Here is a 27,322-nt window from a genome sequence, read left to right as displayed (position 1 = left end):
AAAATACTAAATTTGAGATGCAATCCTATCACTCTACTACAATTGCTTGTGGAGGTTTCTAGTAATCTCATAATTGCCAAATCCAATGGTCACCTCTCACTCTCTGTTTTATTCAACCTCTTTGTAGTATCTGGCAACATGCATCACTCTTTCTTTGCTGAAATACTAGAGCTCCCAACACAACAATCAGGAACCTTATTCTCATTTTACATCCTCCTTCTATGGCTTCAACTATTACCCACAAGCTGAATATTCCCAAGTTCTTACTGCTAGCCAAAACTAGCGTGAACACTAGACCTGCAATTCAGCTATCTATATGTGTCTATCTCCACACCATATATACCACAAACTCAACATTCAGAAACAGAATTCATAAATAGCCTCATTTTTCCCACTGCCAAAATGGGGGATAATTATGCCTATGTCTACCTACTCTATGAAAAAAATCAGGAAGATATGTGAAATAATAGAATCAATTGCTTGATTAACATGAAAGAATTTTAAATTCTTTCTAGGTGGTTGGAGGCAGGGAAAGGCCACAGGATATCTGCTCCAAACTCAGAATAACAGCATCCTGACGACTTTCTCTCAACCTGCAAAAACCCTCAATATCTAGAAGTTAAAATTAACATTGTACTGGGGTTGGTAATGAGTCTCAGAGTTTAAATTCTTCAGGATTCTGCTCACCAATGACCAATGAAGGCTTGGAATAAGGATATTTAAATTATGATGACTTTTATAATTTCTGACTCAAAAAGGACATATGAGTGCCTACCTGCTATGTTCAAGATATAATACTATAATTACTATGGGAGACAGAAAAAGAAGATTCAGTTCCTGCCATTAGTAAATTTGTTATCTAATTGGAATATACTAAATTCACACAAATATTATGAAAGCCTTTAAGTACAATCAGTAGTATTATAAAAAAAATTCCCATTTAAAATAATAAATAGTAAACTTTCGGAATTTCTTGGGAATACAAAAAAAAGAAAATGAAAAACTATAGTCACAGTTAATCCAAAAAAGAAATATAGTTTATACTCCCAATTTCAATGTCACTGATAAAATAGACAAGTTTTATATATTACTGCAAAGAAAGTGTTTCAAAAAGCAAGATTCTTCCTACTTTAATAATAATTACCTTTACTTGGAACTGATTTTTTTACTGAGGCTACATGATCTTCAGAGATTGCAAGACGCCTCAAAACATCAGCCAAAGCTGCCTTTAGCACAGTGATTTCATCTTCTTGTTGCTGAACTCGTAACTCAAGAGCTGAGAGGCGATCTTGAACGTCAGATGTACTTGCAGCAGAAATACTATCATCTATAAAATGAAGAAAATACGGATTTTTTAAAGTGAACTGTTTAAGAAAGAATTTAACAACAAATCAGATCTATTCAGGTAAGTCTTTAAAAAGATGATAAAAATTGGGGAAAAAACCAAAACCACCAGTTTTACACAGATTAACTTCTGTAAATATTTTCATAGCTATTTGAATGAATTAAAAATAGTAAAAGTTAATATATCTGACGCATAATTAAAATTATGAAAATTTTCCCCATGATCAAACTTTCCCTATTATTATACTATCGCCTTAATTGGTTTTTCATCAAAACATTCTCCAAATATATCACTTTGGAGACTTCTGGAAACTTGCAAGACAATAAACTATCTAAAGCATCCTTTTTTTTTTTTCTTTAAAGATTTATTTGAGAGAGAGATTGTGCACACTAGCAAGCGGGGGTGGGGATAGGAGTGGGGTAAAGGCAGAGAATCTTCAAGCAGACTCCCTGCTGAACATGCAGCCTGACTCGGGGCTGGATCTGAAGACCCATGAGGTCATGACTGGAGCCAAAACCAAGAGTCAGACGCTCAACCGACTGAGTCACCCAGGCACCCCACCGAAACATCCTTTTTAATCACATCATTATGCTACTTCTCTATGAAAATAAGGAGTATAAATCACTTCAGTTTTCCTTTATGTATCAGATCGGGAACCACTCACATTCAGCATCAATGATCAGAAAAAGCACTCTTTATTTCAGTCTTTACTATTACACTCCCCCAATACTACAAAATACTGCTATATATTCTTGCTGTTCTTTCTTACCCACTGATGTCCCAACCTCTTGGGGAAAAAAAAAAAAAGTGTGGTTTCTACAGAGTAGATAGCTAATACTTAGCTGCCTTAGGTATGTAATAACAACAACAAAAAGACTAAACAAAGTTTAGCTACAACATAGCAATTACAAACTACTTCCAAAGCTATGTATCTTTAGAATACACTGTTTGTTTGGTCAGTCATAACCCAAAACTACAGAAATTCCAATTGTTGTTGGCTAATTCCTATAAGCAGGAAAATTCAGAGGGGAATTCAGATTCTTACATAAGAATGGTTTGCACCAGAGTGATATAAACTGGATCAGTCATTCGCAGAATAAGGCACAGTGTGCCATTTTTATCATATTGAGGTAATGTACTATCCATCTTCTTAAAAAGACAATTTAACTCAGAGTTAAAAGAAAAAAAAAACCTTCAGCATTTCCATTTATTATGGAGCAGTAAACAATACTCACATTTAGGATCATATATGCCTAAAAACCTCTCAGGAACACAAATGTACTCTCTTCTGCCTTTAGAGGTGTTTCATGGACAATCTTTGAGAAGTACTGGTATGGAAAGAAAATTATCTTCAATTTAGATTTTAACAACAATTAGTTGTATAATCTCAGGCAAATTATTTTACTTTTTTGAACCTCAATTTCTTCATATTTAAACAGGTTATGAGGAAGGTGCCTAGGACATGTCTGACATCCAATAAATGTTAAGATACAACAGAAGAGTACAAAAGTTGTAATTTGAGACTTTGGGTGCATTTTTTTACATAAAAGGCAGTTCTGTCAAACTCTCAGATGCTTAAGGACTAGTAAGAACAAGTCCATTTCTAACTTCAGAATTTTTAATATTTGAGGTTTTTTTTTTTTTTTTCCATTTCCATAGTGGTCCAGCTAAACTCTAGCTGAGCCACACTCTGTGTGTGTTATTACGTCACTATTATTTTTTTAAGATTTATTTATTTGGGGGGAGAGAGTGGGAGAATCCCAAGCTGACTCCATGCTGAGTGTGGAACCTGACACGGGGCTCAATCTCATGACCCTGAGCTCATGACCTGAGCCAAAACCAAGAGTCAGACACTTAACCGACTGAGCCCCCCAGGCATCCGTATGTCACTATTATTTTTGTCTGCCCAGAATGCTTTCCTATTTTCCTTCTTCTGGTGGGAAGAACAGCAGCTCTTCTCTTCTGTGGAACTCCACCATTTTCTTAACTCCCATCAGAGCCATTAATCAATGATGCCTTGTTAACCCCTCTACCACCCTACACTATTAATAGGCTGAACCATACGAAATGGCTTTTTTAGTTGGTAAAAAAAATATGATTAACTATTAGCAATTTCATATGGTTTAATCTAATACTACCTACAGGAGTGGTTGTGAGATATGGGATAGGCCAAATGGAATCCTCCCAAGTTTCCCAAAGAGGAAACTGTAGCCATTCCTTCTTGGTTTGCTAACTACAAGGACAAAGACCTAGAGCCATTAGTGACAGAGTTTTGACTGCCCTGAGATCCAGTTCTAATCTCTGAAGTCCTGGACCTTCAATTCTCAGAGATGCTCTAATATTCCTCCTAGCTAATTATGTAACCTAATAAATTCCCTTTTTGCAAGCCATTTCTTGTAATCCAAAGGTCCTGACGAAGTCAGTAAATTATATGGACATGCTATTCTACACTATTCTTAATTTCTGAAGGATGAGCTGTATATTTAAATTACAGTCAGAGGGGAGTCTGGGTGGCTTAGCCAGTTGGGTGTCTGCCTTCAGCTGGGGGTTATGATCTCAGGATCCTGGGATCGAGCCCCGCGTCGGGCTCCCTGCTCTGCGGGGAGTCTGCTTCTCCCTCTCCTTTTGCCCCTCCGCCTTGCTTGTGTTGTGTGCTCTCTCGCTCTCTCAATCTCAAATAAATAAAATCTTTAACAAAATAAATTACAATCACAGATAAAATATTTATGTGATTTTTATAAACACATGATCTTCTTAATTATTTTGGGAAGGTAACCGAGCCTGGTGGAAAGATTATCAGACAATACCAAGGTTATAGTACTGAGTTTTACTACTGGCATGGTAACCAGCTTTTACTTTTGTCAAGTCACTTAACTTTTCTAAACTTATTTTTTTACTTTTTAAATTTCTTAAAAAGATGTATTTATTTCCGAGAGAGCGACCAAGCACAAGCAGGGGAAAGATGGAGGGGGCAGCGGGAGAGGGGAAGCAGACTCCCTGCTGAGCGTGGAGCCTGATGCGGGGCTCAATCTCCTGACCCAGAGATCATGACCTGAGCTGAAACCAAGAGCCAGACGCTTAACCAACTGAGCCACCCAGGTGCTCCAATGACTGAGGTTTTTATTACGTGAAACTTAGTTACATGAAAGGTGGTTCAGCTTGTAAAAATCCTACCATGACCTGCTAGGATACTGTGATAAGACACAAGGACAATTTTTCAAAGGGCATAACAAACACAAGGTTAACTATTAACAATTCCCTGCATTTATATTGTACCTTTCATATTTATTACCATATCCCCTTCCTCACACTATCTATATTTTATATTTGAGGAAACAGCTTGCCCAAGGTCACCAAATTAGTCTTGATACCTGAGACTCAAACACAGGACTCCTGACTCACAATTCAAGTGCCCTTTACTCTATTTTACGCTGCCTTCTTAAAAAGAATCACAGGACCACCAAATAAATATATTTTTTTTCACAAAGCTACTAAAGGGGTTTAAACTACTGAATGACATAATCAGGTTTTTATTTTGAAAAAGTCATTTTCGTTTCTGTGTGAAATTGGGCTGGAACAGAATAGGAGTAAATGTAAGACCAGGCAGAAGGCTATTGTAGTAACCCATGTGAAAGGTGATGGTGGCCTAGGACAGGGTTAAGGTGTATGTGTCATAATCTGTCCAAGACAAGTATGTCTGCTATATTAGTATAAACATTATCACAATGCTCCTTCTTGCACTCTCAACTTTCCCCCTTTGGATGATCTATTACAAGGTCAGCAGCAGTGGAGACACAAAGGAACACGGCAGTTGAGCCCCACAGTTCCTTATAGCTCCAAAATTCTATAACCTCTTCCTGTCTAAAATCTTGGCTCTTCACCTTTTCAGGGGCAAGAATCTCTTTGGGAATCCAACAAAAGCTATGGAAGAATAGTGCATGAACTCTGGTGCTACATGGCTGGAGTAAATGTTTGCTACTTGCCAGCTCTGTGACTGGTTTCCTCATGTGTAATTTCTTCATGCTAATTAGTACTTATCTTAGGCTTGAAGTTGTTAGATAAAATAATACACAGTACTGCCATACACTGAGGGTTCAATAAGTTTCTATCCTGTATAGTGATGTTTTTTCCTACACTGTTTACTATTGCCACAAAATTGGAAACAACCTAAAGTCCACGGATGCGGTTAGTAAGCAATGATACGTTTACATCGTAGAAAATTAAAAACAATGAAGTAGGTATATAAACTAAAATCTGAAAGATCTACAAGACAACTTAAGTTGAATAACCAAATTGCAAGACAATATATACTGAATAATTTATTAAAATACACACATGCACCAACATACTTCTAAAAAAATGTACACATAGGAAAAAGTCTAGAAGGATATACATCAAACTGGTGATTGCGTTATTTCTAAGAGAGTGAGAGTAGAAAGATAGGAGTAAAAAGTAATTTTTGCTTTTCATGTATTTCCATACTATCTGAAATTCACCATAAAAATGTATTATATGTTACTTAATCTTAAGTTAAAATGCATCGCTTTTGAAACTTGATTTAAGAAATCAAGACACCAGACAGTGTTCTAATTTTATTTAAAAAAAAAATACTAGACTATAATTAACTTAAATTTGCACTCACTGACTACTAAGGCTAGAAAAGAGACTATCTTAAAGACCAACAACCCCTCCTGCCATTTTATAGATAAACAAACTAGGACTCTGGGTAATCAGGTGAGTTATTCTTGGTCACGCAAATTGGGGTTAGAGTTCCTCCCTCAGATGACTCTACAGAATCCATCGTTCTTGCTCTACTTTGAAAACTTTGTTCTTTTTGTTCCTCTCTCAATCTCTAATGCACTACACTCTTGTTCACAAAATATATCTGTTCAGTAAAAAGAATATATCTCCTTTCTGGGAGCTTTTTGTTTTTGTTTTTTGTTTTTGGAGAGAAAAAGGAGTGGGGGGAGAGAATTTAAAAAAGGGGAAGGGGCAGAAGGAGAGGGAGAGAATCATAAGCAGGCTCCACGCCCAGCAGGAAGCTGATCTCACAACCCTGAGATCATGACCTGAGCCAAAATCCAGAGTCAGACGCTTAATTGACTGGACCATCCAGGCACCCCTCTGGGAGCTTTTTCATTCCCTTTTCCTAATCCAAGTATAATAGCTTTTTTTTTTTTTTTTTAAGATTTCATTTATTTATTTGACAGAGAGATAGAGCCCGAGAGCACAAGTGGAGAGAACGGCAGAGGGAGAGGGAGAAGCAGGCTCCCCACCTGAGCAGGGAGCCCGATGCGGGGCTTGATCCCAGGACTCTGGGATCATGATTGAGCCGAAGGCAGACGCTTAACCATCTGAGCCACCCAGGCGCCCGTAGCTCTTTTTCCTTATACCACAGTAGTCTCTCATGTCTTTGCTCCTTCTCAAAATAGTTTCTAGCCTTGAAAGCTAAAATATAAACTACAAATGAATTCTCAAGGGTTGTTAAACTCACCGTGGGGTCAGGGGTTGAGGGAGGTGAATGGAGAGAGAAAGGAAGTCCATTAGTCTACTCTATTTATTGGCATAATTCTCTTTTATTAGAGGTGCAAAGTTATATGTAACTAGTAAGCTTCAATATTCAATATTATAGTTTAAAACTACAATGACAGCTGTTCATTATGCTTTTACTATAATGAATCAGTTAATTTGGCTTCTGAGGTAAGAAATATATTGTCTTTGCTGAGATAAGTATATTTTATTCTAAATATCCAAAAATTGGCAATCCAGCAGCACATCAGAATTAGACATGCCTATATATTCTAGCTCCTTTTCAGTGCCAATGATTTTGTGTAAATCTAAAATAAAATACTTTCTTGCTTTCCTAACAAGGGCATACAATTATACTTTAGCCACTTCTAGATGACTCAATCTTCATTGAGAATATTACTTTGTGCTGCAAACACTGTGATAGAATGATGCCCTAGAGACTGCTATATTTCTAATTAAATAATTGCAAGTATTACATTTTCAAATTTCTAATCTTTCTTGCTACCTTTTCTCTTCCCTCTTTGCAGTTAGGATTAACTATGCCTGGCTATAGCAACACTCCTTCCCAATCTAATTTCCTACATTATGGAATCTTGGATAACCAAGCTTTTTGAACTGTTTATAAAAAGAGAAAATAATCTCTGAAATTAGGACTTCTATTATTTAAAAAATTTTATTAGATTATGCATATTACATACGTATACATTATATATATGATTTATACCATCTAAACAGAGGAAAAAACAAGGCAGCCCCAGGCCTAGTATTTGTGCCATTGGGAGGCCTAGAAGAAGGGTGAGAAAAGGATTCTAGCTGAAAAAAAAATGTGAAGAAATAATTGCTAAACTTCCCAAGTTAAATTAAAATTTACAAATTCATTAAACTGAAGTATATTTTGAAGTCTCTATCTCCACCACACACAAAAATCAAATCCACGTAGATTAAAGAATTCAAGGCAAAATTATAAAACCTATAGAAAGTAAGAGAGAATATCTTCATACTCTGGAAGTAGAGGAGAGGATCCTAAATGACACAGAAAGGATTACCCATAAAAGTAAAGATTGATATTTATCTACATTAAAATTCAGAATGTACGCTTACTAAAAGACACAATAAAGAGAAAAAGCAATTTAGAAACTGGGAGAAGATGGCAGATAACTGGTAAAAGATTACTATCCTGAATAAAGAATTCCTACAAACTGGTAAGACATATAATCCTACAGAAAAACCTTGACATAAAATCCTACAGTAAAGACCTTGACTAAGTATCTCAAAGGAAAAGGAACAAATGGCCAGTGAAAATACGAAACGAGGCTCATCACCTCATTATTAATTTTGGCAAATTAAAACCATATTAAATACTGTTCTATACTCACCAAACTGGCAAAACATTGAAAGCGTGACAAAGTGTGACAATATCAAGTGTTCCCAAGGATACAAAGTAACGTGAACTTCATACAGTACTGGTAGGAGGTACACTGTTTGAATGACTCTGGGGAAAAAATCCAACTATGGAATCATCTGGTAAAACTAAAGATGCACTCACCTTATGACCCAGCCATTCCACTCTTCCGTGTATACGTCCTACCCTACAGCAGGGCTAGCAAATGTTTTCTGTTAAAGAGCTAGATAGTAAACATTTTAGGCTTTGCAGACCATACAGCCTCTGTAGCAACTACTCAGATCTGCCTTTGTAATACAAAAACAGCTACAGATAAATATATAAATGACTGTGTATGGCTATGTTCCAATAAAACTTTACTTACAAAACAGGTTGTCTGCCAGGCATTCCCAATCTCTGCTCTTGCACACATACACCAAGAGACATGTTCCAGAATGTTTACAATAGCATAGTTCAAAATAGAAACAAACTGGGAAAAACCTAAATGTTCATCAACTGTAAAATGGGTAAATAAACTGTGATACAAATATTCAACAGAATATTAGAGTGGTAAACTATGGCTACATGCAACATCATGTATGAATCTCAGGAATATACTAGTAAGTATAAAAAGCAAGTCAGATGAACTTTATAAAAGTTCAAAAAACACAAAAGTAAATAATGTATTATTTAGAAAGCAAGAGAATAATATACACAAAATTTATGACAATAGTTACTTCTGGTGATATAGGGCAAAGGATAGTACAGGGAGGAATCCACAGGTAATATAACATTTGTGTCATAAAACATATATTGTGTTACACGTTGGCAGGGGTGTGGGGAGTCAAGTGGTTTTTCTCTTCTGAAAAGAACTATGAGGATGAGTAAATCATAGTTGGTTTCCTCACTTTATTTTCTGGAGAACAATGAAACTGATCTTTGCAAATTAAATTCCAAAACAGATAAAAAGTAGAGATGTTACTTCCAAAAAACTGAGGTTTTATGTCCTAAAAACAACTAAACCAGATGGTTTTTTTAAAAAAAAAAAAAAGATTTTTAAATTTTTATTTATTTGACAGAGAGAGAGTCAGCGAGAGAGGGAACACAGCAGGGGGAGTGGGAGAGGGAGAAGGAGGCCCCCTGCTGAGCAGGGAGTCTGATGCGGGACTGGATCCCAGGACCCTGGGATCATGACCTGAGCCGAAGGCAACGACTGAGCCACCCCGGCGCCCCTAAACCAGATGGTTTTTATGACAGTTTTGAGAGCTAACGGTAGGACCCTTAGTTGTTACCTATAAATCTTTGGGGGGAAAAAATAGCCCATTTCAGAAAAGTATATTATTCAATACACAATACCATCCAAAGAACAAAACTCTGATCTCCTTGCTAAAGCACTTATGTTAAGACACTGGCAGGCTTTATTGGGTAGAAAGATAATGCAGATTAGATTAGAGGAGCTAGTAAGAATGAAGAAACACGAGAAAACAGTTACAATACCATGCACTGTTTACAACTTAAAAAAATTTGGCACTAGCTTAAAGGACTATCAATAGGCAACTTTGTTTAAATAAATGGTTGCACTATGGTATACTATATAGCTCTTAAAACGGATGATGTATATTTGTAACCATAAATAAGTTTAATAAGAGTGACCACATACTATGAAGAGAAAAAAATTTGCAAGGCAAACAATTTTAGTATATTCTGTGTAAAACTGTATATCCATAGGTATACATGTACATACAGATAAAGAGGCTACAGGTATCTCTAAGAAGCAAGATTTATGAGGATTTTTGCTACCTTATACTCTTTTAGATGACTTTTCTGCAGATACACACAAAATCTGTGTAAATTTAAAAATTTTTATTTATTTATTTGACAGAGAGAGCCAGCGAGAGAGAGGGAACACAAGCAGGGAGAGTGTGAGAGGGAGAAGCAGGCTTCCCGCTGAGCAGGGAGCCAGATGTGGGGCTCAATCCCAGGACCCTGGGATCATGACCTGAGCTAAAGGCAGACGCCCAACGACTGAGCCACCCAGGCGCCCCTGTGTAAATAAAATTTAAATTATTTTCTCAGTTAAAAAAAAGCAAAGCTAATTTAGGCTGTGATGTAAACCTATTTAGTAAATTTTCAATGCAAATTTGGTTAATTTGTAGATTTTTATACATAATGAATGAAAGCATTTCTGTAAAAGTATAAATATATTGATGTTCAAAAAGAATATTCTCAGGCTAATAAGGCACACAAAAATAAATACATTTGAAAGAAGACCTGGTCTTTAAACATTATTTCTTCAAAACACAAAACACAATTACAAATGACTTGCCACATTAAATTAATATGAGAAGGCATTTAACAACTTATTTTTTTGTTTTGTTCTAAATTGGAATTGGTTGTCTTCAAATATTATTGCATAAAGACAGAAATATTTAAGGACTATAATCAAGAAGTCATGCACCATGGATTCTTCAACAGCTAAAATTTATTTGTGGAAATAAACCAAAGAAAATATATTCAGAAAAACATAGCAGTCTTTAGGAAGAAATATTTATGCGGGAAACAAGGTTTCTTATTTATCATAATCTACTTCCAAAAATCACACTTTTCTCTCCACCAAGTTTTAATAAGGCATTTCAACTGTTAAAAGCTTGACTATTTTATTTTGTTAGTAAATAATACTAATTACTTCCAGTTAACAATATGGTTCTATGAAAATAAGATTTCTGCCTTCAATGAAATAACACAATGTTGTTGACTTATTTTCCATTTTTAGAATGGTGTTTTTTTCATTGTAAGATAGTCTTACTAAAAATTCATCTACTAGCATAAATTAAAAGAGAAACTGTGTTAAGTAAAAAAATGAAAAACATTTTTGCTGCAGTACTCTGAGTATGATGGCTGGTCCCAAGGAAGGACTTTACTTCACTGTATCACCAGGATTCATTCACAATTAAAATTGGCTTCTCCCCCCCAAACTCTTAATTTAACACAGAAGAATTAAAAACAGATAATTCTGCTTCTGATGAAATTTTTTGGTTAGACTTCACAGAAGCAAACGTCAAGCTTAATTACACAATTTATGATTTGCTATTATTTTAGAGAGGCATTTTTGGATTATTTTCTATTAAAAGCTGCTGTTTTAATTTTTTCCTCCTCAGGAATAATATAATGGCCATTCTTTTCAGGAGGCAAGGAAAGAACAAGTTGAGCAAAGCCCACTCTGCCCTCGTAACAGGATTATATCTGTTTATACAGTGGGTTCAGTCTTAAATACTTTATGAAGGTATATAGGCAAATATTTATGCCGCTATTGACACATATATTTAAAGAGAGGAGGGGGAAAAAAGAGAACTGATCTAGATTCATTCCTAAGTCCTCAGACTTCTTTTGTCATGAGTAAAGTCTATGAGACAGGTCTGCTGCATTACCAGGAAAGGAAAGATACGTTACCAGTGCAGAAGTTCCTAAGTGTGGAGGAAACATACACTGACACGAGACCAGGCAAGCTGTCTTCCATTCTTGCCCGCTACGATACAAGCAATATAAACCAGTTCTGTCTATGTTTCCTGCTGCCTTCCCTGTTCCAGGGCAAATCCCAGCTCTCTAAATCTCATGACATACTTTACATTCTGAGGAAATCCTCCCGGTCCAGATGGCCCACCACAAAGCCCTTCTATGTTGGCACAAATAAAAACTTCTTACTATAGCTCTTCTCCTGTCCCTGTGCTCTCGCAAGTAAAGTTTTCTACTTCTTTATAGAGAGAGACAAAGACACTGAAGGAGCAAAGAGAGCATGCAGCCAAAAGAGGGTAAAGATACAGACAAAAAACTTGGGCTGCTTTGGAGAGTGGTTAAACTCCAGGCATAGGCAGAAACGCATGAATTAATACACTACATGAATATTCACTATAATTTTGTTGTCCTCAGATAACCATTTTTTATCTTCTTTTAATTAATTAAGGATAAGATACAATTGCTTCAAATACAAAATTCAGTTTTTGCCTTCAGAAACACAAAACATACTAAAGAGTTTCTATAAATAACAGAGTTAAAGCCCCCAAAGTATTTTTTCTACTAGGAAATAAACAATGTGTGTACAAAGTGGCAAGTCACATTTCCTTTTTCCCTTTTGTTTTGAATAAAATAAAATCCACTTGAACTGTAAAGAAATTAAAAGAATTATCACTTTTCAATGATTTTTGAAACTTTAGTGTTAAAACATGGCTGATTCATTATAACCATTTTATATAACATATAAAAGACAATAAATCACAACCAAGTTGAATTTATTGAAATCAAAGAAATTTATCACATTAACAGAAAATAAAATCATTCAAGAAAAAGGCATTTAATGAAATTTAGTATCTATCAAAACAAAAACATTAAATAGAAGGGAACATTATTAATCCTATTTAAAAAGGCACTGTAGCAGATATTTTCTGCATTTCTCGCTCTTGCTAGCTACACACACACATATATAAACATAGATGTGTTCTTACAATGACTGACAGACACTCCTTTCACCCAAAAGCAAGGTCTGTGTTCCCTTCTTTTGTATCTGGGTGGGGGCCTGTGACTACTCCAACCAGAGTATGGCAAAAGAAAGGCTTATATGACTTCTGAGATGAGGCTGTAAAAAGGATACAGCTTCTACCTGGCTTTCCCTGCTTTGGGAATGCTTGCTTTAGGAGAAACCAGCCACCATGCTGTGAAGAAGCTCACACTAGCCCATATGGAAGGGTTTCCACCTGGAAGGATTCAGGTAGAAGGGAAAGGAGGCTCCCTGCAAAGAGCCAGCATTAACAATCAGACATACGAGTAAATGAGCCTTCAGATGGTTCCTTCCCTCTGCCTTTGCATCTTGCAGTGAAGGCTTCAGATAACACAAAGCAGAGACAAGCCTTCCATGGTGTGCCCTATCTAAATTCCTAATTCACAGAAACCATGATCATAATAAATGGTTGCTTTATGCCATTAAATTTTTTTTTTAAGATTTTATTTATTTATTTGACAGAGAGAGACACAGCGAGAGAGGGAACACAAGCAGGGGGAGTGGGAGAGGGAGAAGCAGGCTCCCCGTAGAGCAGGGAGCCCGATGTGAGACTCGATCCCAGGACCCTGGGATCATGACCTGAGCTGAAGGCAGTCGCTTAACCAACTGAGCCACCCAGGCGCCCGCCATTAAATTTTTAATTGATTATATAGCCATAGTAAGTGCAACATGCATATACCAAAAATTTAAAAACTACATCATCATCATATTCAATGTTGAAATACTGAAAGCTTTCCTTTTCTGATAGGGAACAAAATAAACAAGGCTGTCTACTCTCACAACTTCTATTTTATACTGCAATCCTGATCAGTTCAGTAAGAAAAAGGGAAATAAAGATTAAAAAGAAATAAAACTATCATTCACAGACAATATGATTATGTATATAAAAATCCCAAAAATATATAGACAGCTGATTAGAACAGTGAGCTCATTAGCAAGGTTGATGGATATAGGTCAACACAAAAAATCAACCATATTACTATACCCTAGCAATAAACAGGAAAAAAAAATGGCTTTAAGATTATAAGAGCACCAAAAAACAAACAAACAAAAAACCCTAGTAATAAAAGTGATAAAACGATGTTCAAGATCTCTGCACATAAAACTAGTAAATGTTGGGGCGCCTGGGTGGTTCAGTCGGTTAAGCATCTGCCTTCGGCTCAGGTCATCATCCCAGAGTCCTGGGATGGAGCCCCGCATCGGGCTCCCTGCTCAGCAGGGAGTCTGCTTCTTCCTCTCCCTCTGCCTCTGCCTGCTGCTCTGTCTACTTGTGCTCTCTGTCAAGTAAATAAATAAAATCTTAAAAAAAAAAAAAAAAACACAACTAGTAAATGTTGTTGGGAGAAATTAAAGACCTAAATAATTAGGTAAGTATACTATGTTCACAGATTGAAGACTCAATGAAAATATACCACTTTCACCCTAACTGATCTGGAAATTTAATGCAATACAGAAAAAATTCCAATACTTTGTGTGTGAGTATGCATGCGTGTGTTCATGTGCATGGAATCTGGTACATTTATTCTAATTTATAAAGAAAAGCAGAAAGTCAAGAATAAGTAAAACCCTCTTGAACAAGAGGAAAAAGGTAGGTACATTTGCCCTACTAGATATCAAGACTTATTATGAAACCAAAGTGATTAAGACAAAGGTAGACAAATAGACCCATGGAACTGAAAAGAGAATCCAAAAAATAAACACACTCCTATACAGACTAAAGGCAGTACTTTGGAGGTCCAGGGAAACAAGATTCATGCCAGTAAATAATGCTGGGTCAAGTGGATCTCCATATAGGGTGGAAAATGAACTTGACCCTTGCCTCACAGTATATACAAAAATCAAATCCAGGTGGACTATAGATGTAAATGTGAAAGCCAAAACAATAAAGCTTTCAGAAGATACTTAAAGAAAATACAGAAATCATTATTGATAAAGGAAAAGATTAGCAGTGGGACCAACCTTGGGCACCTGGGTGGTTCAGTCCTTAAGTGTCTGCCTTTGGCTCAGGTCATGATCTCAGGGTCCTGGGATTGAGCCCCGCATTGGGCTCCCTGCTCAGCGGGAAGCCTGCTTCTCCCTCTCCCACTCCCCCTGCTTGTGTTCCCTCTCCCGGTGTGTCCCACATCAGGCTCCCTGCTCGGCGGGAAGCCTGCTTCTCCCTCTCCCACTTCCCCTGCTTGTGTTCCCTCTCTCGCTGTGTCTCTGTCAAAAAAAAAAATCTTAAAAAAAAAAAAAAAGTGGGACCAACCTTAAAACTGAGACTGTGTACTCATAAAAAGATACCGTTAAGAGTGAAAAGGCAAGCCAGGGTGGGAGAAAGTAATTTGACCATAACTGACAAAGGGCTCATATCCTGAATATACAAAAAATATTTAAAAATCAATTAGAAAATGTCCAATACAAAAATGAGTAAAAGACCTGAATAGGAACTTTTTACAAAAGAGGATATTCAACTGGCCAATAAATATATGAAAAGGTGCTCAACCTTATTAGTAATCAAGAAAACACAATTTGAGGGGCGCCCGGGTGGCTCAGTTGTTAAGCGGCTGCCTTCGGCTCAGGTCGTGGTCCCGGGGTCCTGGGATCGAGCCCCGCATCAGGCTCCAGTCTCCCTGCTCGGCGGAGAGCCTGCTTCTCCCTCTCCCTCTCTCTGCTGCTCTGCCCTCTCCCTCTCCCTGCTGCTCTGCCTACTTGTGCTCTCTGTGTGTTAAACAAATAAATAAAAATCTTTAAAAAAAAAAAAAAAGAAAAGAAAAAAGAAAACACAATTTGAAACCACAATAAAATACAACTACATTTTCATTGGATAGCTTAAATTAAAAAGACTAACAATAATGTTGGCAAAGATGTGGAACAACATGAACTCTTAGAACTGCTGGCGGAACTATATACTATACAGCCACTATGGAAAACTATTTGGCATTATCTATTAAAGTGGGATAAACACATTCCCTACAACTCAGCAATTCTATGATTATACTCAACAGAAATATGTACACACATGTACCAAAAGATATATACAGGAATCAGAGCAGCCGTAACAGACACTGGAAACAAACCAAACCCATCAATATTAGAACAAATTGTGGCATATTCATATAACAAAGTATCATTCAGCAATGATACTGAATCAACTATGCTACATATAATATGGGTGAATCTCAATACGGAGCAAAAGAAATCAGACACAAAAGAATATATGCTTTATGATTCCACTTACATAAAGTACAAAAACAGGTCCAACTATACAATATTGTCAAAAATCAAGATAGCAGTTATTTTTGGAGATGTGGGGGGGTAATAATTGGGAGAAGCATAGGAAAGGGGGTCTTCTGGGATGTTGGGTATGTTCTTTCTTGAGCTGGATTATGATTACATATGTTATATGGCAATAAAATGCCTTTTAAAAAAAAGATTATTAAGATTGTATTTAGTTTATTTTTGAGAGCGAGAGAGAACACGCCGGGGGGGGGGGGGAGGAGACAAGCAGACTCTGTGCTGAATGCAAAGCCTGATGGGGGGCTCAATCTCATGACTCTAAGATCACTACCCAAGCAGAAACCAAGAGTCGGATGCTCAACCACTGCATCACCCAGGTGCCCCTAAAATGTTTTTAAATGTAGAGCTCACACCTCTCTCTCTCTTTCTATATATATATTCTTTATACATATACGGTTGTGCTTAATGTTATGAACATTACAAAACATGTAAAAAATAGGAATTTGAAAAGTATGGATAAAATAAATATCTTAGATATATTCCTAGTAACAGCAATTGTTTCATACTTTCATTACGGTTTGTTGTGTGTCTGTGTGCTGGAAAATAGCATACTTATTTCTTCCAAGTGAACCAAGTATTTTAATCTTGTGGTTATAACTTTTTCTTTCACACATTCCCATATATTGCCTTATTTTCCCAGTGGGATTTAATCACCATGATGCTTATAATATTTGAATTTTAGGCAGGCCTAGAGTGGTGAATATTATTAAGACCTGACAAACTATTTTTGGTTTTGGTAACTAAAGATTATTAGTTAATATTTTAAAGCATTATATGCTTGTGTTCCCTCTCTCGCTGTGGAGAGAGGGAACACAAGCAGGGGGAGTGGGAGAGGGAGAAGCAGGCTTCCCGCTGAGCAGGGAGCCTGGATGCGGGACTCCATCCCAGGACCCCGGAATCATGACCTGGGCCAAAGGCAGACGCTTAACAACTGAGCCACCCAGGCACCCCTTCTCTTGTGTTTATCAACATTAACTTAAATCTCTGGTTTCTTCAAAGAAATCTTTTTAAAGTCACTTATCTATTTTGTGAGAATCAGATAAGTAAGCACACTTAACAGGGTACAGGTAAATGGCAATATAATGCAACACATGGAGAGTGAATGAAAGAGAGCCCCACTGTAAATTCCTCTGCAGTGTGGAACTCCCATTCCTCCTTAGGTGATAGATGATTGACTGAGGGAACATGTTAATCGTTTTATTCAATACTGGTAAGATAATTTCTTTCCTTTATTTTGGATTTAAAAAGTAAATACAAAAATTCTAATATTTTTTTTCCTGCACCTGGACCAATAAATCATCTTACACACCTCACTCTGAAGACCCCTTGGAGGACAGCAGGGAAATGGCCAGATCAAATTTGCCATTTAAGTAGCTCATCCCCTGATGGCTAAATGGAGGGATGGACTTAAGGCAAAGGAAATGCTTGAGAGAGATGAGACTAGAAGCTAAGAAATAGGTAAGAGGTTGTTAGACCTGTGCAGATCAGAGGTAATGGTAGCCTAAATAGGGCAGTGGCAACATAAGTAAAAGGGTAAAATACATTTCTGCCAGTGGTGGAGCTAATGGATGGCTTTATCCTCTCCATTCCTTATCTCAGCCTCTCTATCCAAGATACCCAAAGAGCAACTTTATTCAACTGACAAACTATAGATACTTGATATGGACAATTGGTATTTTTTCAATTATATGTGTGATGCATGCATATATATAAATAAGATCATTTTTAGACAACTTTGCTGCTTTGAATGATCTTTAATATACCATATGAGTGAAAATATCGTGATTATTCAAAAACAAGCTTCAAAACATAGCTTCACAACGTCCCTCACCCACCCCCAAACCACACACAAATTGCCACCCCTAAGCCCTTCTTATATAGAAATTTTGAAGCAGGTACCCTTGGCCACAAAGAAGTTTCAAATGCTCCTGTATCAAAACAAAACAAAACCCCAAACACATAAACAGACATTTGATTTTTTTTTAAATTTTATGTTAAATGCAATCTCATTTTTTAATTTGTGAAAAGCTACAAGAAAAACCAAATATAAAAACTAAAGCAAGCTAAAGGTTTACAGAACTTGGAAATTTTTAAAGGAGGCTTTTCAAAAGCTTTTCATCTATTTTCTTATGAAAAGGGGAGCTCCAACAGATGGGGTTTCTGCTATAATTAATCAATTCAAGATCCAGAACTAAACTTACTCTTGGCTTCAGAATTTACCCTTCTAAGTTCATTGTGAGTTCCTCACTGCCAAGAGCCATCATTGTTTAAATGATGTCACTGATAGACTAGGCAAATGTGTCTCAGTTAAGTTTTTAGGAAAGCATATAACAAACATTACCCAACTGCATTATACCTCTATTAAAAGTTTTCACTGACTTAAAGGAAAAATCATTACCATACTATAGGTTGAAATCCAAAACTCAAATTTTTTTTTTTTTTAAAGATTTTACTATTTATTTGGGGTGCCTGGGTGGCTCAGTTGGTTAAGCGACTGCCTTCGGCTCAGGTCATGATCCTGAGTCCCACATCGGGCTCCCTGCTCAGCAGGGAGTCTGCTTCTCCCTCTCCCACTCCCCCCTCTTGGGCTCTTTCTCTCTCTCTCTCTCTCTCAAATAAATAAATAAATAAAATCTTTAAAAAAAAGAAGGAAAAGTAATTTAAATCTCTATCTGATTATCTGCAACTTACTTTTTAAGATTTTATTTATTTATTTGAGAGAGAGTGTGAGCATGAGCTGGGGGGAGGGGCAAAGGAAGAGGGAGAAGTAGACTCCCTGCTGCCAGATGTAGGGCTCCGATCATGACCTGAGCAGAAGGCAGACGCTTAACTGACAGAGCCACCTAGGAGCCCCTGCAACTTACTTTTGAACCCATCAGAAAATAAGACATATTGATGATAAAGAAACATGGGATAACCTAACTACAGCAAAATGTTAATTACAGAATCTAAGTGATGGATACATAGGTGTTCACTGTTTCTTTCATCTTTTCTGTATATTAAATGTTTTTCATAATAAAACAGAAAAACTGTCTGAGGTGGACAAACTTCTAGAGGAAAATAAAAATTGCAGAATACTCTGGAAGTTTTATAGGGAAATGAAAATATTACAGTAGCTGAGTTTTATGAAAAATCAGCTTGAATTATAGGATTTGAATACCAATTGTTTAAAAAATTGAAGTTTTATATATACTGTGTGAAGTTACAGATTTTTTAGATCCTCGCTAGTCTCCAAAGTTGTCTCCCCCCACCCCCATCCCCATGCCACCCCCTGCAGTATTCATGCCCTTGAGTAGCTCTCTCCTTTGAATCTGGTCTGGCTCATGACTCGCTTTTAAACAACAAAAGTTGCATAACTTACAATACTAGATATTAATAAGTCTTGCAGATTCTAAGACTCTGGGGTTTCTTTCTTTAAAAGTACTGAGCTGCCATTTTAGAAGTTTAACTACTCTAAACCACCATGCTGGAGAGGCCACATATATGTACTCAAGTTTGACAGTCCCAGCTAAGCCCAGCCTGTCAGCAATCCAGAAAGGTACCTACCAGACATGTAAATAAAACTGTCTGACCTTCTAGTCAAATACCACTAAACGATATTATGGAGAAGAACTGCCTGATTAAAGCTCTGCCCAAATTTCTGACCTACAGTAATGGCAAGATATAACAACATGATCTTTTTTTTTTTTTTTTTAATTTTACTTATTTATTTGAGACACAAAGATACAGAAGGAGAGAGACAGCATGAGCAGGGGGAGAGGGAGAAGCAGGCTCCCTGCTGAGCCAGGAGCCCGATGTGGGGCTCGATGTGAGGCTCGATCCCAGGACCCTGGGATCATGACCTGAGCCGAAGGCAGATGCTTAACCATCTGAGCCACCCAGGCGCCCCAACATGATTGTTGTTTTAATAAGTTTTGGGTATTTTTAAAAAACCAGAATAAATGAGGAACCTTAAATGGTAACTATTTAGTCCAAATCCTTCATTTTTATAAACTGATCCATTCTCAATGAACTGAAAAATAAAAAAGAACTCTAGGGGTGCCTGGATGCCTCAGTCAGTTAAGATCCGACTCTTGGTTTCAGTTCAGGTCATGATCTTGGAGTCTTGAGATTGAGCCCTGCATCAGGCTCAATGCTGCTGGCTTGGAGCCTGCTTGGGATTCTCTCCTCTCCAAAACAAAACCAAACCAAACCCAAAAAAACCCTCTAAATTCTAGGCTTAGCAGGTAAGAATAAAAAGATAAAGGAAAAGGCTAAAGAGGAATATCTCTGCCTAGCTATTCAAATATACAAACCCCAGCATATATTAAAAACTCAACTAAGCAACAAAGAGCAGACCATTTCTTAAACCTTTTTTTTTTTTTTTTACATTTTGGGTTATATTTACAAAAGAGTAAATGTGTTAGATATAATTTTTGCTATTTAGTTCATACTATCATCTGACATTCTGTTAATGATCTGTGACTCCCACTTAAGTTGCTGTCTTAATAAAGAGGTAATAGAGAATGAACTGAATCTAAAAAGAAAATGCTGTAAGCCTCTACAGTTTGGTTTTCATTGACTCATTGGGGAAAATTTTAGGGATCACAAACTTGTGTGTGTTACCTACCACTTAACACCATACTTGATACAGGCAAAAAACCAAAAGTTCTGTGACTATACACAAAATAAGTGCTTGATAAATGTTGATGGAATATAAAAAATCCTACACATTCAGCTTATAATTATGTTAAAGAAACTTAAGTTGCTGTATCTAAACAACAGTTATCAATACCCTTAATTTTATACTAGTTTTAAGAAAAGGCAAAAGTGGGTGCCTGGGTGGCTCAGTTGGTTAAGCGACTTGCCTTCGGCTCAGGTCATGATCCTGGAGTCCCGGGATCGAGTCCCACATCGGGCTCCCTGCTCGGCAGGGAGTCTGCTTCTCCCTCTGACCCTCCTCCTTCTCGTGCTCTCTCTCATTCTCTCTCTCACAAATAAAAAAAAAAAAAAAAATTTTTTTTTTAAAAAAGGCAAAAGTACTTTCTAACAAGTTGTAAAATATGAATTAAAAGTTCAATTCTTTTTTTTTTTTTAAAGATTTTATTTATTTATTTGAGAGAGAGAGAATGAGAGACAGAGAGCATGAGGGGGAGGAGGGTCAGAGGGAGAAGCAGACTCCCCGCCGAGCAGGGAGCCCGATGCGGGACTCGATCCCGGGACTCCAGGATCATGACCTGAGCCGAAGGCAGTCACTCAACCAACTGAGCCACCCAGGTGCCCCTAAAAGTTCAATTCTTACATCTGTCAGAAAACTAAAAATTTAGAAGGTATTAAATTATCGCCCTTCTCAATCTTTTCTTTTAAAATGTTTTTAGAATTTTTGCATCCTATTAAAATGATCAAACTATTCCTTTCTTTCAGTAAAGGCAGCAAAGCAAGATTCAAGAGAATAGGGAGATACTAGGTTAAATTAACTAAATTGAAGCATCCATTTATAACTTGAAGTCCCATTCAAACAGTATATAAAAGTATAAATTAGAAAGATTCAATCCCTAGAGTTTAAAAAACTACCACATGTTCTTCGCTTTAATGTAGTTCGATTTATCTTTTTTTTCCCCCTTTATGGTAAGTCCAACAGGAGACCAGATACATCAACAGTATACTTATACATAGGAACACCACATAGCAATGGAAATGACCAAACTACAGCTCTAAAAATCTTGCAAATATAATGCTGAGCAAAAGAAGCCAGATACAAGAGCTATAACTGAATGATGTAAAAAACAGCCAAAATTCATCCACAGCGTTAGAAGTCAAGATAGTGGTTATCCTCAGACAGGGGAGGAGGAGGAGTAACTAGGAGTCCCTAGGAGCTTCTGGAATTCTGGTATATGTTTTGTGATTTGTGTTCTGTGTTATGATCTTTTCTTTATGTATGCTGTACTTCAATTAAAAGTTTACATTAAAATCTGCAAAAACATGGATGGGCCTGGAGTGTAATATGCTAAGCAAAATAAGTCAGTCAGAGAAAAATAAATACCATACGATTTCACTCATGTGGAATTGAAGAAACAAAACAGATGAACAAAAGAAAAATAAAATAAGATAAAAACACAGAAAGAGGCAAACCATAAGAGACTCTTAACTAGAGGGAACAAACAGTTGCTGGAGGGGAGGTTAAGTGGGAGGATGGGGTAACAGGGTGATGGGCATTAAGGAGGGCAGGTGATGTAATGAGCACCGGGTGTTATATGCAACTGATGAATCACTAAATTCTACTCCTGAAACAAATAATACACTTAATGTTAAACAACTTGAATTTAAAAAAAGTTTACATTAAAATAGGGGGCGGTGGCGCGTGACTGGTCAGCTCAGTCGTTAAACGTCTGCCTTCAGCTCAGGTCATGATCTCAGGGTCCTGGGATCAAGCCCCCGTATTCGGCTCCCTGCTCGGCAGGAGGCCTGCTTCTCCCTCTCCCACTCCCCCTGCTTGTGTTCCGTCTCTCACTGTGTCTCTCTCTGTCAAATAAATAAATAAAATCTTAAAATGGGGGGAGAGGAATAAGATTTTAGCATTTTTCACCTGAAGAAGTGATATTCCACTTTAGTCGTGGTATTTTCCACTAATATGCTCATTTGTTCGCAGAATCATGACACAAAATGATATCATTTATAGGTGGCTTGAAGATCACATACACCAAATGAGAATGTAGAAACTGACTTCCAAGGTTACGTAACACAAGGCAGAGCCAGGACTAAAAAAAACCCCTCCAAACTCCTATTCTAGTGCTTTACTACTACATAATACTATCAACTCCTCTTACTCTAGTAGTTCCTTTAAAGATACCTGCAGATATACTCTCCTATTCCCAAGCCCAGAGCAATATAGTGGTACAATGTTGCCTTAGAAAAAACACTGTTAAATTGTTATGAAGACACAGAAATATATGAGAGGGATAATAATCTGCCTTGTATTGTTATGTACACATACAGTAAATGTATGTCAACTTCATATGAATATATCCGTTAACTGTATAGAAAAAAGTTCTAATAGGAAGAAAATTAAGATAAAATTTTGCCAGTGACTTGTTGGGGAAAAGAAACTTTCTAATAATGCCCCCCAATAGTCTCAAACATTTATAAAATATTCTGGTTTCTTGTAATAAAACATACGTAGCTAAAAATTTACTGCAGAGTTTACTTTTTAATATAGTTCCTTTCCTTCTCTTTAAAATGCTATAGTAGCTACATAAAAATTTTAAATGGTTATTAAAGGTAAATTTGGAAATCTAATATTTAATTCATTAAAGGTGACTTTAAATATACACTACTTCAAATTTCAAACACGATATATTACTCTGTAAACAAAATATGCAAAAATTAGAAAATTTTCATTAAGAAATTAAAACCAACAACAAGAACATTATAATCTAACAGATGATCAAAAAAGTCCCAAAGTAGTCAAGTACCATGATGACTAAAGAAAGCCATTATGTATGTTATTCTATGTCTGCGAAGAAAATATTACTGTTTGCTGCCAGTCTGTATGTATTACCTACCAAGAGAAAAGGTAAATCTTACCCTAGTCAGAATACTGGCAACACATTACTGCAGTAATAGGAACAAAGTTATACAACTTAAATTTCACTGTTTCAATGAGAAAGTATATAACCTTCTTGGAAAGGATATACACTTGGAAATATCCCTAATAACATTTGTATTTGCAGATTTCTTTTTTAAGATTTTATTTTTTTGAGAGCAAGCGAGAGAGAGCACAAGCAGGGGGTGGGGAGAGGGAGAAGCAGGTTCCCTGCTGAGCAGGGAGCCCGATGCGATGCAGGGTTCCATTCCAGAACCCTGGGATCATAACCCGAGGGCCCAAGGCAGACACTTAACTGACTGGGGAGACACCCAGGCGCCCCTTATTTGCAGATTTAAAATATCCAAGACCTTTCATAATTAGAACTAACACCTTTATGTATGTCATATATAAAGCAGGGACTTTAAACTTTATTACAAAGGTCAAAGGGAATTTATCCATTGGTTCTGATGCTTTCAAACTACTCCAGTTAATATCAATGTAAGACTCCATCCAAGCCAACTTCCTCACTGTTCTGCAGATAATGCTGACTCAGTTCACTTTGCGGTCTGAAATGACTTCACCCACCTTTAGGACCCCACCATAGATCTCACCTCCAAGAAGCTCTTCCTTTTATTCAACACTGAGCCTTTTCCTTTCTTAACTTTCATAAGCCTTACCTCCATCATGCAGTACTTAATATCCAGTGGTGTATCACACAGACTTTTTTCAACTGTTCTTATAGACTGTTGACCAAATATGACTGTAAGCCTCTTTATGATAGACAATATTTCATACTTTTCAATCTCCCACAGTACCTACTATGGTAGGTACACCAAGCACATTATAGACATCCCAATAAATGTTGAAGTAAATACTAAAAAACAGTTATACTGCAGTTGTGAAAAAAGCAGCATGCTCTAATGTATGAAGTATATGAGAGTATGAAAGACAGAAGTTTATATGGCCTTCTATTAATTACTTTAAGGAGAAAGTCTCAGTTTTTGATATTTAATACTGTCCCAATATTTACACATAACTGATTTTTAAGATAAACCTAAGAATTTTCCTTAACATAACTTTCTATCTATTGAGTGATATAAAATTTTATTTTAAAATAAACTTGTCTAAACCAGGTCATCTTATAGTGCTAGAAAGTAAAGAAGTTCTCAGGGCGCCTGGGTGGCTCAGTTAGTTAAGTGTCTGCCTTCAGCTCAGGTCATGATCTCAGGGTCCTGGGATCGAGCCCCGCATCGGGCTCCCTGCTCAGCGGGAAGCCTGCTTCTCCCTCTCCCACTCCCCTGCTTGTTGTGTTCCCTCTCTCGCTGTGTCTCTCTCTGTCAAATAAATAAATAAAATCTTAAAAAAAAAAAAAAAAAGTAAAGTAGTTCTCAAAAAAAGTGGTGGGGCTATGTCAAAAGGACACAAGAGCCAACTGAAAAAGCTCTCAATGGCCAAAGCTGGAACAATCTAAGCAACAAAGGTAAGTAGTATTGTATTATAACCCAAATTATGAGATAAATACCCACAAATCCATACTGATATAAATGACTGAATATATTAACTAATGGGGGAGAATAGACAAATCTCCTGTGTAGAATTCCAAATAAATTATGTAGATACACTGCCTTCAAAGAGGTAGAGCATAACTCCCCATTCCTTACGTGTGGGTCGTGCATAATGACTTCCTTCCAAAGAAATGGTATGGAAGGGGGGAGGGGAATAATTTCACAGCAGAGAAGTCTGTCAAGCATTACTTCAGGCAGGTGACTGAGGTCAGTATCAAGTTATAAATCATGTTACTACTATATACATAATATGCATCCACATATATATGTATATGTAACTACATATGATGTTATGAAAATGATACTTTATCTTTGTGGTCTTCCTCTCTCAACCCATAACCTCAGTCTAATCATGAGAAACATCAGACAAATTCCAAAATAGGGACATCCTATGGCATACCTAACCAATACTCCTCAAAACTGTCAAGGTTATCAAAAACAAGGAAAAACTGAGAAATTGTCATAGCCAAGAAGAGCCTAAGTAGACATGATAATTGGGTGGGATCCTGGAACAGAAAAAGGACATTAGATAAAAACTAAAGAAATCTGATGAACTATGGACTTTAGTTATTAATAATATTAACAATATTGATTTGTTAACTGTAACAAATGTTACCATGTTAATATTGGGAAGAACTCTGGGGGAAAGGGGGGGAAAATGGGAACTCTTGTACTATTCAATTTTCTGTAAATTTAAAACTGTTCTAATAGCCTGTTAATAAAAAAAGGTCATTCTAAATTATAAGATAAAATAGTACCAGTTTGTAGGAGAATGGGAAAAATCATGAAGGTAGTACTCAAATGACTAAAGTTTGGAAAACAGTTACAAGAAAGATTTTGGAAAAGACTCACAAGGTCCAATCAATTCACTGCATACTAGTTATATCATTTCCACCCATAAAATGGAAAGACTATACCTACATCACAAGACTGTTGTGAGAATTAAATCAGATCATGAATAACTACTTTATGAATTATATAGCTCTATACAAATGTCAATCATCATGAAAAGGAATATAACGCATTCTTTTGGAAAAAAGATGGGTGTTGAAGGAAAGTTAAAGTACTATCCTGCTTTGCACTATTTGTGTAAAAGAAAAAAGCCACATAAAAGTAAATATAAGTGCCTAAAATTACTTCATGTTTTTAACTATGTAGAGCCTTGAATATCCAAATAACTGCTTTTAATATCATATTAGTGATATTTTCATTATTGTAATTTCTCTTTTTACAATCATATCATAATAAAGAAGTATTTTAAGTACTTTAAAAAAAAAAAGGAGTAAGACTAAACTCTAGTGCCTAGGAACAGACACTTAGGGTATAAAACCATAAGGAAAAAAAAGGAAGTGATTACAGTAGTTTCCCTCTTATCCGCAGTTTTGCTTTCTGCAGTTTCACTTATTGCAGTCAACCACGATCTGAAATATTAAATGGAAAATTCCAGAAATAAACAATTCATCAATTTTAAGTTATGTGCCATTCTGAGTAGCCTGATGAAATCCCAAGCTGCCGCACTTGGACCAGCCAGGGATGAGAATCATTCCTTCAACCAGCATATCCATGCTGTATATATGCTACTCACCTATTAGTCACATATCGTAGTTATTGTATATACAAGAAAAAACATCGTATATATATATATATAGTTTGGTACTATTCATGGTTTCAGTCATCCACTGGGAGTCTTGGAACCTATCCCCTGAAGATAAAGAAGGACTACTGTACTACAAAGTCAGGATTGAGAATTTTGGAGGGAAGAGACTGACTGGGACGGGCATTATGTAGGAGCTTCTGAAGTGGCTAACAAAGTTCTATTTCTGGTTCTGGATTGAGATTACAGGGGCGCCCACTTCATAATAATTTACTAAGCTATACATTTGTGTGGTTTTCCTGTTATCTGTTTTATAGTTTTATATTAAAAAGGGGGGGGGGAAGAAAGGAAATAGGCTTCCAAAATAAATATATTGTAAAAAGAATATTTAACAATCCAAATACAAAATCTTAGTTCTTTATTATAGAAATCAGTACCTCAAAAAATCCTGGTTCTAAACGATGTGAGACGAAACAACTTAAGTTTCAAAACAAGTATGAAAATGAATGTTTA

The 27,322-nt window shown here is 36.6% G+C and overlaps 1 protein-coding gene across 2 annotated transcripts in view; it reads right to left on the bottom strand.

The window, feature by feature from the left end:
* The window catches only part of EML4 (EMAP like 4), a 147,350-nt gene that overhangs the window by 85,722 nt on the left and 34,306 nt on the right, over positions 1-27,322 (bottom strand). For both annotated transcript variants that reach the window (XM_045884484.3, XM_045884485.3), the window contains exon 2: positions 1,145-1,327. In XM_045884484.3, the coding sequence (XP_045740440.1) occupies positions 1,145-1,327 (183 nt within the window). The remainder of the gene's footprint in view (positions 1-1,144; positions 1,328-27,322) is intronic.

This window comes from Mirounga angustirostris, unplaced genomic scaffold (assembly GCF_029215605.1).
Source record: "Mirounga angustirostris isolate CCGP_5_RB_7025 unplaced genomic scaffold, mMirAng1.0.hap1 SCAF_10, whole genome shotgun sequence".
NCBI classification, from domain to species: domain Eukaryota; kingdom Metazoa; phylum Chordata; class Mammalia; order Carnivora; family Phocidae; genus Mirounga; species Mirounga angustirostris.
This window is presented reverse-complemented; position numbering and strand designations above follow the sequence as displayed.